Raw genomic sequence first — 13,519 nt, 5'->3', positions numbered from 1 at the left:
GCTCTCGCAGAAGGCTGGGGATAAAGGGTTCTGCCTATTGGTTTCCGAAGGACTTGCGTGCTCTTCAAGCCCCTCCTCCAGGTTATAAATGGACTTTTGGGTTTATCACAACAGATTTGAATGACATAAGACCAGGGAGGGGGGGCGTGTTCCTGCAGCTGTGGCACTATTGCTAGTTTTCACCAGAACTGGGTAGAGAAGGGACTTATTTTTAGACTTGCTGCCGTTGGTTTGCCGGTTCCAGATCTTCAAGGATCTCCATTTAGAAGTTGCGAGGTCACTGAGACCCGGGTGGGGGGTGGGACGAGGCAATGGCTTTCACTATGCTGAGATCTGTTGCTGCTCGACATTTCTACCCGGACATCAGCCTGCACTCGGACGACGATGAGAATAAGAGCGAGAGTGACGGTTCCGACCAGTCCTTCGACTGCTGTAACGGGTCTGGGAAGAGGAGGAAGGTCTCCTTCCCCAAGGGCACGGTGGTGGTAAAGCACCGGCAAGCCGCCAACGCCAGGGAGAGAGACAGGACCCACAGCGTCAACACGGCGTTCAGCGCCCTCAGGACACTCATCCCCACCGAGCCTGCCGACAGGAAGCTCTCCAAGATCGAGACCCTCCGCCTGGCTTCCAGCTACATCTCCCACCTGGGCAACATCTTACTGGTGGGAGAGGAGTGCGTGGATGGACAACCGTGCCTGGCCACGGTCTACAGCAGCCAGAATGAGTTTGAGGGCTCGCAGCCCAGATCCATCTGTACCTTCTGTCTGAGCAACCAAAGGAAAGGGGTAGGTAGCATTTCTCTTAGGGCGCACACAGAGTGGAGCCATCTGCTATGGCCATCTGAAATTAAAAGCAAAAAAAATATTGGAAATGCATAGCGAGGGGAAATCCGCGTGTGGTGGAGAATGAATCATACAGCACAGAAGGCGGCCATTTGGCCCATCCTGCCTGTGCCGGCTCTTTGAGAGAGCTATCCAATTAGTCCCACTCCTCCTGCTCTTCCTCCTTACCCTTGCATTTTTTTTTCCCTTTTTCAACCATACATCCAATTCCATTTTGAAAGTTATTATTGAATCTGCTTCCACCAGCCTTTCTGACAGTGCATTCCAGATCGATCTATGGAAAGGGAGATAGATTCGGGTTTCAGTAACTAGACGGCACACCTCCAATATTTATATCACCTTCATTATGACGTCTGAAGTCTCAGTTCTGGCATTTTGTTGTGAATTGCTCAAAGGATAAGTCTCAGGTTATCAGGAGACCAGAATTCATATAGAAATATATATTTTAAAAAACATATACAAATGACATATTTGTATCTGTTCTTTGTGCTTTTTCCAAAGTATTTCAAATGAACTGGTCAACCTACAGTGAAAGATTCAGCAGGTTTTAAGGGTCAGAGCTAATTAAAGAACAAGGTAAGAGCCAAGAGTCTCAATGCTTTATATGGAGGTCCTTAACAACAACTTACATTTATATGGCGCCTTTAACATAGAAAATCGTCTCAAGGGGCTTTACAGAGGTGTGAGGGAAATGGATACCAACAAGAGACTGGGAGGGATGACCAAAAGTTTGGTCAAAGAGGATTATCCCACTATGAAAGCTGCTGAATCAGTTGCTGCATCTCCCAGTCCACCAACATCTGTATTTTAAAATTCTTTACCTTGAGTTCAAATCCCTGCATGGCCTCGTGCCTGCCTATCTCTGTAATCTCCTCCAGCCCTACAACCCTCCAAGAACTCTGCGTTCCACCAACACTGTCCTCTTCTGCATCACCCACTCCCCTTGACCCACCATTGGCGGCCGTGCCTTCAGCTTTCTAGGCCCTAAGCTCTGGAATTCCCTCCCTAAACCTCTTGGCCTCTCCACCTCTTCCCGCCTTTGACCATGCTTTTGGTCACCAATCCTAATAACCTAATATCACCTTCTTTGGATCAGTGTCAGATTTTGTCTTATAATGCTCCTATGAAGTGCCTTGTGAAGTTTTCCTGTGTTAAAGGCACTTTATAAATGCAAGTTGTTGTTGCATCTGCTGCTAGAAATACATGGTTTAGTATTAACATTTTAATATTTATTTTGGAGCAAATAGTTTTGTTTGGTATTATTTCTGTTTTGAGTTGATTTTCACTTTTTTTGTTCTTTTTCTACATTGATTGCTTACGATTTTAAAATTTGTTCTCAAATCTTAAAGCCTTTGTTGGGAATGAATGACTATTAGTCAAAGATTCAGGATTTTAGACTTGACTTGACCATCGGAATAGTAAGCTCATAATTGCATTTTATGATGGAGGAATGCACTGATTCTTGGTTAAAAAGAATGCAGCCTGGTGCTTTAGTCAGTTCCAGAACTTATAGCTCAACGTACCACTGAAGTATTTGTTCCAACTGCTGCTCAAATGGACCCTTTCTAAATTAGAGCTTCATGTGAAGGCATTTGTACATGATAAAACATGTGGTACAGGCATGTGGTATATGCACTCATATTAGGAACAAAGGTACCAATCTCCCATTAATTCTCACTCTCTAACTTTAAGCCCCTGCATTGCCATTTACAACATAATATTTTAACCTTCAAATAGAGTTTTGTTGGTACAGCCAATAATTAGAATGTAAGCAATAACTCACTTTCAAAAATAAATGAATAAGAATGGTGAGGGCTATCAGTTTTCATAGTGTATATATTTTTTATTTTTAAACTTTATTGCAAGTGATTAACTGCAATTTATTTATTTTTTTTGCATTTATATGGCTCCTTATCTTTATTATGTTGTCAATGACAACACAAAGGCTTACCATTAGAGAGTGGAGCCTCACATCATCAAAATGTTTCAAGGTGCTTCAAATGAATTGATTTTGGAGTCCAGTGATTATTGTGCTGTGGCCAAACATAAATACTGTTCATGAACACCTTACCTTTGAAGTTTTAGTCTGTCACTTTTTCATAAGTTAAAGAAAATTGTATAACAAATACTGTAGACTTGTATAAAAATAAAACAATGTAACTTGTGCTGTAAATGTGGTAATGGATCATTAGTAAGTTCTCACCAAAGATAATTGAGGATATATTTTCTTCTTCGAAGTACTGATGTTTTCTGAATTTAAACCACTGATGTCTGCTCCTTTATATAAATTTTAAACATTATTTCCTGTGATTCTCCAACATACGGTCTTATAAAATGGAGATGAAGAAATATAGTCAGAAAAAATATTGATTAATCCACAGTGTCCTGAAGAGAATGAAAAAAATATATTTACAGATTTTATTAATGCAGCTATAGTCCTCAAAGAGGCTGAATTAATTATCACACAGGCACACAGATATACAGACACATAGATATACAGACGCACGCATACACACATACACACTCACACACACAGAGACCACTGTTTGTGGGTCAGTCCCTGATCCTAGACATAATAGACCAATGTCGCCCACCTGTTCAACAGGAAAGCTGTTGCATCACATAAACACCATTATTAGTTCCATTCAGTACAAATGTAACATGTTATCTTCAGCTCCAAAGAAAAAGAGTTTTTGTGAAGGAAAATTTGTGGCCAGCATTAGTGAGAGAACAGATCATAATGTTGTACCTTCATTCAGAAGCAATAAAAGTAAGACTTGTTCAGTGTTACGGACCCTACAAGTGGTTTCTGTCCTAAGGCTGTTAACGATTTGTAAACATTCAGTAAAATAATTGAATTAGAAATCAGAGAGCAGCTGGTTTAAGATTATTTACTTTGTTAAATTGAAATTAATGAAAAAAAGTCACTCTACTAGAGAGACCATCCAGCTAATAATTCATAGTACAATTTCCCAAATTAAAAAAATTACTGAATGATTTTCAATTTGAATCACTTCAGGACAGTGCCTAACTATGTTGGCAGGCTTTGTAGTCTTTGGTGAGATGATTTCTGCAGAGGGTCATGTGCTAATACTATCTGCCTCCAACAGCAAGTCGCTTATGAGAGTAATGCATCAGGAATTCATCTCGGGTCAATAAAACCACACAGCCAACCAGTCCTGGTTTATAAGTTGCTTTGTACATAAATACCAGTTTGATTATTTTTAGAGAATGGCCTGTTTTTTGGTGTTATTGACGACAAATAAAACTTTAAAAACTCAGTGAATCTAGGTGTAAAATAAACCGCCCAGATGCTGAAGATAAATAGCATAGCAGAATTTCAATAACACATCCCAACTTTTTTTAGTCAACTATTGACAAAGAAATAGAAAGACAAAGTGGGGGCAATGTGATCAAGTGAATACCTCAATTGTGGAGTTATGTTGTGTTTTCACTGAAAGAGAATGAAGAACAAAACCTTCATGCCAAGTGGAAACCTGGCACCTCCCAAAGGGAAGCAGGAAAAGTTGGAGGGAAAGTCATCTCTATTCCCCCCCCCCCCACACACACACACACACTTTTCTCCAATGGATGCTCCCTGGATCAGAAAGGCATGGATGAAGGTCTGGGACCAAGTCTTGATTTTAAAATTCTCAACCTTGTTTTCAAATCCCTTCATGGCATTGCCCCTCCCTATCAATGTAACCTCCTCCAGCCCGTCAGCCCTCTGAGATCTCTGCGCTCCTCCAATTCTGGCCTCTTGCGCATCCCAGATTTTAATCGCTTCACCACTGGGGGACATACCTTCAGCTGCCTAGGTCCTAGGCTCTGGAGTTCCCTCTCCAAACCTCTCTCCCTCTCTACCTCTCTTTCCTTCTTTAAGATGCTTCTTAAAACCTACCTCTTTGACCAAGCTTTTGGTCACCTGTCCTAATATCTCCCTGTGTGGCTCGGTGTCAAATTTTGTTTGATAACTCTCCTGTGAAGCGCTTTGGGATGTTTTACTACGTTAGAGGCACTATATAAATGCACGTTGTTGTTGTTGTTGTACCACCTTCTCATCCATGTGGCCCAGGGAGATCAAGTGGACTGATGAGAAAATAGTCATGCTCTTTCAAAAAAATCCCAATAGAAATGGACGTAAAGGACGGTGACAATGGAATAAGTTTGGGCTCCATTCCTGTCCGTTCATGGACAATGGGTGGAATATCTAGCCCAGGTGTTTTCTTTATTACATACTAGTCAATCTCATGCGGGGTTACTTGTGGACAAAAAGTCACAATAATATAGAAATCATCAAAATAACAGTTAAAGGAAAAGGACTGACTCACACCCAGGGGTTTCAATATGGAAACAGATAAGAAGATAAATTAACAATCAAAGGTTTAAAATTAAGTTAAATTAGTATAAAATATGAATTAGATTAAATGTTTATTTCACAAAGTCCTTTATCTCTCTGCATTGAAGAACCACTAACAACACAGCCAGTCATAAGTAAATCACAATCAGTGATTGATAACCTTCTAACATAATTTTGAATATTGTTAAACACAAAATGGACAGTGTACTACAACCAATGAAATTACTGGAAAGTGACAGACCCTGAATAGGCACATGATTAAGTTTGACCAATGGAGATTGCTAGAAAGAGTCACTAGCAGTTGGAATCATGACTTTATTGGCCAATCAGATTGCTCAAAAGTGACACCCAGCAATTTTTTTAATAGATATATAACATATGGTATATTACTCAGAATGTATATTTCCTAATACCTCATTGCTGAAAACTACAGAGCTAGTCAAATGCTGCTTTCAAGTCCTATATCATTATTACCCTTTCACCTACACTATATCCTTTACAATACTGGACGTGCTGAAGCTGTTATATTTTTAACTTACAGACTGTATTTAATCAATAATAGTAAATTGTTGGCAGTAAATGTAAAGTATCAAATTAAATGGGTTCTGCCAGTATTCATAAACCCCTCAGACTTTGTACTAAATGTTCATGACACCACCTGAACCGCTCAATTGAATTACACACATTGTAGCTCATTTCCTCCATTTATTACTCCACATGTGTTGTTTGTTTTACTAAAGGTAAAGAAAATTCTTTTTGTAGCCCCTATATGAAAGAAAGGCTCCCCTAGGAGAGTCGTTACTTTAAATATGAATTCATTTTTGTAATTCATAACTTTATAAATGCACCCAAGGAAACATTTGGGTTTTGTTTAAAGTCATGCTCTGGGTTATATCATTGATTTTTTTAAAATCACAGTTTAAAAAGCTCATGCGCTAGTTTGGAGGATTAAAGACAGCACAGACTGGTTGGGCCGAATGGCCTGATTCCGTGTTGTAATTTATATGTAATTCTTTGTAATGTTTTTAACACCTATACCTAGAAATTATGTTGTGTGATGTTAGTGTAACCTTCTTTGTCAGTGTACTAACACTTAACCTGGTGTGTCAGTGTACTAACACTTAACCTGATTTATTAGTGTACCTACACTTAACCTGGTATGTTAGTGTACCTATACTTAACCTGGTGTGTTAGTGTACCTACATTTAACCTGATTTATTAGTGTACCTACACTTAACCTGGTGTGTTAGTGTACCTACACTTAACCTGATTTATTAGTGTACCTACACTTAACCTGGTGTGTTAGTGTACCTACATTTAACCTGATTTATTAGTGTACCTACATTTAACCTGGTGTGTTAGTGTACCTACACTTAACCTGATTTATTAGTGTACCTACACTTAACCTGGTGTGTTAGTGTACCTACACTTAACCTGATTTATTAGTGTACCTACACTTAACCTGGTGTGTTAGTGTACCTACACTTAACCTGATTTATTAGTGTTCCTACACTTAACCTGCTTCTATGTACTTTGTTTACTATTTTAACATTTGATGTAATTACTTTGTTCACTATTTAAACGATTTGAACTTGTGACATGTTCTAATATCACTAGTGTAATTTCTGGACTCCATTGTTTTCCATTGCTTTTTAAACTCTCAAAATTCCTTCAGAAATTGATGTTTTCCAACTACAGGGAAACCAACGAGTCAGGGATGCAAAGGGTAATAAAATAAATTTGGGATGTCAGGTGCGCTTGAGACTCGGAACATAAAGGGGAGGGAAGGAGGGGAGAGGGTGAAGGAGGGAACATTTCAGGAAGCCGAGTGTGTTTTTAACTGACTCCCACATAGAACAAACAGCTATGTGGAGTGTATCGCATTGCAAATTGGTTACAGTTCTACTGTTACAGACGGCGTGTCATTAATCTGTTACCCGATCACCTCTGGAATGGGCCACGCTGCTCGCCTCTCGCAATTTAAACGACTTAAATGACTTAATCTTAACCACAAACACTGAATTTGTTCCCGTTTAAGTTAAAAGAATAACAGATTTACAAAAATATTGGTATTTTGCACACTAGACTATATATATAAAATAATTTTTATAATATTTTATAAAAATATTAAACGATATATATGATAATTTTATACGGATTATGTTTTATAATACGATTTTAAAATAGATTTGATATTTGGTGACTTTATAAAAGGTTAACAATTAAAACTCTAAGATAAATGGGGAAAATTATAAAACGAAAGCTAAAATGAAATTGTACAATTTTCAAACGGTTTTGTAATAAATATTTCGATCGTCCGTTTTTTTTTGTAGGTTAAGGAGAAGGACGGGAAGAGCGGGTATTCGAAGCTCAGGGGACCGGGAACTCTGCGGATGCAACGCCAGTGAAGGCGCACGGAGAGGCGGCTAGAGATCCAGAGAGGGTCCGCTGAGATCCAGCAGCACAGCCGGCGACCAGCCTGAAATGCAGGGGTCAAAAGAGGGCTCGCAGCAGCGACAACAACTTTACAAAAAAAAACACGTGGCAAACTTTATACAAGGAGTACGGGGACAGCCCTGGAGCCCCCTTTCCTCCCTCCGTTCTCCCTCCACGAACTCCTGCTAACCACAAACTTTCAACCTGACTATTGAAATGAACGATTCAGTCCTGCTACAATCCACAGACTCTATGCACAGCGTGAGCTTGATGTAAGCGGTTAGAGAGACAGAAAGTGTGACACTTTAAAAAAAAATGCTGAAGTCTATCTCCATTTGGGGAGATCTGGCCTTTTCTAAGTTTTTACGTTGTTATATCTGTTGTAAATTTTTTTTTAAAAAAAACATCTAGCCAAAATGTGAAAAAAAAAGGAGAGATGTGTTCTGTATTGGGGGGAATGTGGTGCTTGTACTTTTTAAGAATAGCGAGTTCTTTAAACACTTTCATGGAGGCCGGTAGAGGTATTAAAGAAAGATAGCGCATTTATATAGCGCCTTTCACTACCTCAGGACATCTCATCGCGTTTAACAGCCAATGACCTATTTTTTGAAGTGTAGTTTGAAGTGTAATGTAGGAAATGCGGCAGCCAATTTGCGCACAGCAAGGTCCCACAAACATATGACCCAGATAATCTGTTTTTTTTTAGTGATGTTGGTTGAGGGATAAATATTGGCCAGGGCACTAGGGAGCAATCCCCTGCTCTTCAAAATGGCGCAAAGGGATCTTTTACATCTACCTGAGAGGGCAGATGGGGCCTCGGTTTAACGTCTCATCCAAAAGACGGCACCTCCGACAGTGCAGCGCTCCATCAGCACTGCACTGGAGTGTCAGCCTGGATTATGGGCTCAAGTCTCTGGAGTGGGGCTTGAGCCCATGAGTTTCTGACTCAGAGTGCTACCACTGAGCCACGACGGAAGGGGCATTGGTCCCTGGATGGGACATCCAGCAAGATTATTTTCAGTATTAATGGACAGGAAGACTGCCTGGGGCCACTAATTCTTGGTTGTGTCTGGCTCCATGGGCACTACTATCTCTCCATTGCCTCACCCAAATGGTCGTTCTCCTCCGTGAGCCTGTTTGGGATGAGGGCAGGACAGGCTGTGATGCCCTCCTCCCATGGTCGAATAACCTGCCGATGCTCACAGTCTAAGTTCACACATGAAGATTGGGCGTTGACTGGAGATTTTGCCAGCGCCTGTGGAATTGTACCTCAGCGTGAGGCAGGGCCTCAAGGAGAGGAGTGGAGAAAATTGGGGGCAAGGTGAGGGGTTGGGCACAGCTACAACACAGGGCACTTCATCAAGGTTGGCATCAATCCCTGATACGCATCCGAATCATCATGTAGATCGAGCAGGTTGCTTAATACTATGTCACAGTAAGAATGTAAATCTTGAATGGGGAGGTCAAATGCTGACATTCATTTGTGTTTATCCTGGCCTGGACTGATTGCAATCTGTACAGGGCTAAAAATATAAACAAGGCTTTTGTATAATCTCACTTTTTTTTGGAGGGGGTGGGAAATATGCCACATGCCCATCCTTAATAGGAGACAATGGAGCCCTTTTAAAATCATCCCGAATGCAATCATTACTTACCAGGCAGCTGGTCATTCAGGATAGATCTGTATAAGCAGCTGTTCTGGATTAGTTAGTGAAGGGGGGGTGGCGGGTGGGAGTCACAAGCTGCCTGAATCGACCTCGTTTCAATTACATAAACTCTTCCCACCCTCCAGGATTCGGATGTAATCTTCAGCTCTAGGCAAAGACCTGATTCATGGCTGCTCCAATCAGGCCATGGAATCAAGTAAATTCCACCCCCCCCTCCCCTTCCCCATCACACTCCAGTCCCACTCCCAAAGTGCTCTGTTTTCACCCTGGGTTAATCGCCCAATTTTTTTGTATGTTTACATCGAAATTTCATTGTCCGAGTTCATAAAAGTCAAGGAGGGAGGGCAAGATTACCGGAGACGCAAGTCGAAATGAAAAGAAGCCTCATCTTTGCCAATCCCTTGAACAATGTGTTCTGACTGAAGCAAGTTTTAGGAGATGGGTTTTTTTTTGTTTAAGGAAAAGGAAATGAGATCAGCAACTTCTCCTTAAAAGAGAAAACTCACCGTGAGTTTCTAAACCGATTTGCCCGTAATAAGAGTCCCCTCTTTGGTGTCAGTGACGGGCTCCGCAAGGGAAAGTGCTGTTAGGTTTGAGTGTTTAAATTCACATGGACAATTTCAATGTTTGACTACAAAATGCACTTGGCTGATATAGCACATATTTTGGCCTGAGCAGTGGTCTCCAGGCTCTATTCCTGCACATTAATTCTTTCCGCTGTGAGTTATACTATCTGGCTTGTTCCATGTAAACATGCTGTCGTTCACAGCCGAGGAATTTAATTCAAATCAATCAGAGGCCGGAATTGAAATCCTGCCAGACATGTACAACTTAGGTGTAAACCTTATGAGGATGGCTTACTGGGAGTCATGGTTCCTCCTTTCCTCAGCTTTCCAAACAGTCTCGGTTGGTGGTAGCCATGTGATGCACTGCTTTGTATAAAAGCTAGCTTCCTCAAACACTGAGTTCCTTATCTCAGCCAGGTGGTGTTGGCAGCAGGGAATGGGGGAGTTGAAGGAAGTAGTTGCTGAGTGAGCAGTAAGGTGCATCTGCGCGCGCGCGCGCACACACACACACACACACAAACACACACACACACAGACACACAAACATACACAGACACACACACACACAAACACACACACACACAGACACACAAACATACACAGACACAAACACACACACACAAACACAAACACACACACACACACACACACAGACACAAACACATACACACTCAAAAAAATATGCTTGCTTTGCACCTCCACTGTGCCTCAGTGGGTAGCACTCTCACTTTCTCAGATAGAAGGTTGTGGGTTTAAATCCCACTCTGAAGACTTATGCACAAAATCCAAGCTAGCACTCCAGTATTGAGGGAGTGCTGCACTGTTGGAGGTACTGACTTTTGGAAGAGATGTTAAACCGAGGCCCCATCTGCCCTCTCTGGTGGACGTAAAATATCCCATGGAACTATCTGAAGAGCAGGGGAGTTCTCTCTGGTGTCCCTCAATCAACATTACTAAAACAGATTTCTGGTAATTTATTTCATTGCTATTTGTGGGACCTTGCTGTGCGCAAATTGGCTGCTGTGTTTTTTACAGTACAACAGTGACTATACTTCAAAAGTTCTTCATTGGCTGCAAGGTGCTTTGGGACGTCCTGTGGCCATGATAGACGCTATATAAATGCAAGTTCTTTCTCCATAAATATATTTCGATCTGTGGGTAAACTGATGTAGGTGGGGAGTGGGTGTCACGGCCAGTTAAATCACTGTACTGGTAGACTAATAGAGAAGCGCACTGTCCAGCATGGTGCTGAGTTATACAGCCCAAAAGAATGCTAGGTTTGGTCTATGGACTGTGTTGACTTCGCTGATCTCAACCAAGGGCAGCAGATTGCAGGCTTCAGTGCCCAGGGTCAGAGAGGAGAAAGACCAGCCAGGGTCCCCATTCCTGATTACCACACAGTGACCCTTGCTGGAAAGTGCATGTGCGCACACGGATGACAGGTTGAGTCAGGATCAGGCCTGGTTCTGATGCCCGCCACGAAGGAATGGTCTGCTGACTTCTACCGTCTGGGCTTCGCACATAAATAATGGGCACTTGGGAATGGTACTGCAGGGCTGCTGGCTCTCAAGGAATCACAGTGAACACGAGTTAACGGGAGAGGAGGGGAGAAAATTAGGGGGGGTGGGGGAAAGAAAGGCTTTTTCCTTTCACTGCTGGGATCTTGAGTGTGAAGTGAATGGATGGACTGAGAGTTTATTTTCTCTCTGATGGTGATTAGAGTCCTAAACAAAATAAATTTTGGACTGTTTCAAACCAATCCCCAGTACAGTATATCCACAGGAATATATCTATATATTATTTGGCAGTAAATTTATAGTCTGACTAAGAGGTGGCCTCATCATGTAGTTAACCCATGCTGTACCTGACCAAGGAGTGCGTGAGTCTGAGACTAGCCGCAGAAACCAGGGTAAGGGCCCTCATTAACCAACACTGACATGAATCACCTTGAGAAGCGCAAATGTCACGTCCTACCCTAAAAAAAACACAAGATAATTTCAACACCGTGCTGTAAATGTTCCTTTATGTATGAAATGAAGATTATAGAATGCAGTTGGCAGAAAATGTAATAATTTGATGGGTAAAAGTGAACTTTCCCAAAACTGGTGTTTCGTGTGTGGGGCTCGTTTTTTTTTTTCTCTCTCTCTCTCCCAGTAGTTTGTTTTTTCTGAAGCACATGGTTGTTAAGTGAGGGTCTGGTAAGAATTAGGCATGGTAAAAAGCATGAAACACATCCTGAACTGGGAGATTGTGCAGCTGTGCGAGGGGCTGAGGGGTGTAAATCTGCAGCAACAGTTCAGGGGGATGCAGACAATCCCGCCCTTGGAAAAAGGGAGGAAAAAAAAAAATACGCTGGAGAGCATCAGTCAGACAGCATTCATTCACTCGACATGGAGATTACTCACCGCTCCAAGCCTGAGTTAGACTCACGCTCTAAGCTAACACTGCAGCTTCAAGATAGAAAATACATTAAATTATTGCAGTAATTTCGACACGGTGAATGATGTCATTGCTGGAGAAATAATTTTTTTTTGTTGTTGTTTTGACCCCAGCTGTTCCCCTATGTAGTAAAACGTGGTTTTGTTTCAGACTAAGATTCCCTCTACTCCGTCCTAGTGATGTGCCTTTAACCCCATTCTCAGCAGTTGCCCCCGACTGTAACAATATGACATTTCCATTTCCTACAACGGAAGGTTCTGTCAGCTCTTAACTGAAGCTTGAAGTACCGCACATTACCGTGGTATCCCACCCCTTAGGATCGGGGGAGGCCGTTCCTCAGAAGCCCCCTTTCCTTCGTATTTTCCTCCTTTTCCCTCACACCGCACGCCGTTCTTTAGTTGATGGGTTCAGGCAAGCAATAAGTGGCCAGTCCTCTGTTAACGTTGCTGGCTGACTGGCCTCTGGAAAGTGGATGAGTGGGGCCCCCATGGAGGGTGACAGGCCCTCTGACTTTAACCGTGGCTCGGTTGGTAGCACGCTTGCCTCTGAACAAGAAGGTTGTTGCGTTCAAGTCCCATGCCAGAGATTGAGCACAAAATCTAGGCCAACACTCCCGGTGCAGTACTGAGGGAGTGCTACACTGTTGGAGGTGCCGTCTTTGGGATGAGATGTTAAACCGAGGCCCTGACTGCCCTCTCAGGTGGACATAAAATATCCCACGGCACTCTTTTGAAGAAGAGCAGGGGAGTTCTCCCTGGTTTCCTGGTCAATTTTTGTCGCTCAACCAGCATCACCGTTGTTTGTGCGCGTGTGTGTATGTAAGTGCGTGTATGCACATATATGTGTGTGTGTGTGTGTGCATGTGAGTGTGAGTGCGTGTGGGGCAGCGATATCAGTGAGAACTAGATTGCCCTCGGCTCTGATTTCCTCTACACTTACTGCCTAGGCTCAAACGTTATAAATGCCCATGATAAATGCCCATGTGTGTAAGGTACAGGAGGGTTTCCGCTGCCCATGTAGCCAGGCCCCAGCAAGAGCCAGAGGCTTCAGCAGAATTAAGGCATACAGTGGGAGGAAAGGTTCACTTTCCCAATCAGAAAGCAGTGTCAACGGTGTCAGGAAGATTCCTGGCTCACGTATGCCATAATTCCTGGCTGGGTGGGAGGGAGGGCACAGGTGAGATTATACAGGATGAACAGTATCATATGG

At 42.3% G+C, this 13,519-nt stretch overlaps 1 protein-coding gene across 1 annotated transcript; it reads left to right on the top strand.

The window, feature by feature from the left end:
• Window positions 1–107: 107 nt before the first annotated feature.
• Window positions 108–11,977, top strand: tcf15 (transcription factor 15). The gene is made up of 2 exons (XM_068000252.1): window positions 108–785; window positions 7,536–11,977. The coding sequence occupies exons 1-2, from the start codon at window positions 312–314 to the stop codon at window positions 7,608–7,610; spliced, it is 549 nt and encodes a 182-aa protein (XP_067856353.1). The 5' UTR covers window positions 108–311; the 3' UTR covers window positions 7,611–11,977.
• Window positions 11,978–13,519: the final 1,542 nt, after the last annotated feature.

Source organism: Heptranchias perlo, chromosome 19 (assembly GCF_035084215.1).
Source record: "Heptranchias perlo isolate sHepPer1 chromosome 19, sHepPer1.hap1, whole genome shotgun sequence".
NCBI classification, from domain to species: domain Eukaryota; kingdom Metazoa; phylum Chordata; class Chondrichthyes; order Hexanchiformes; family Hexanchidae; genus Heptranchias; species Heptranchias perlo.
This window is presented reverse-complemented; position numbering and strand designations above follow the sequence as displayed.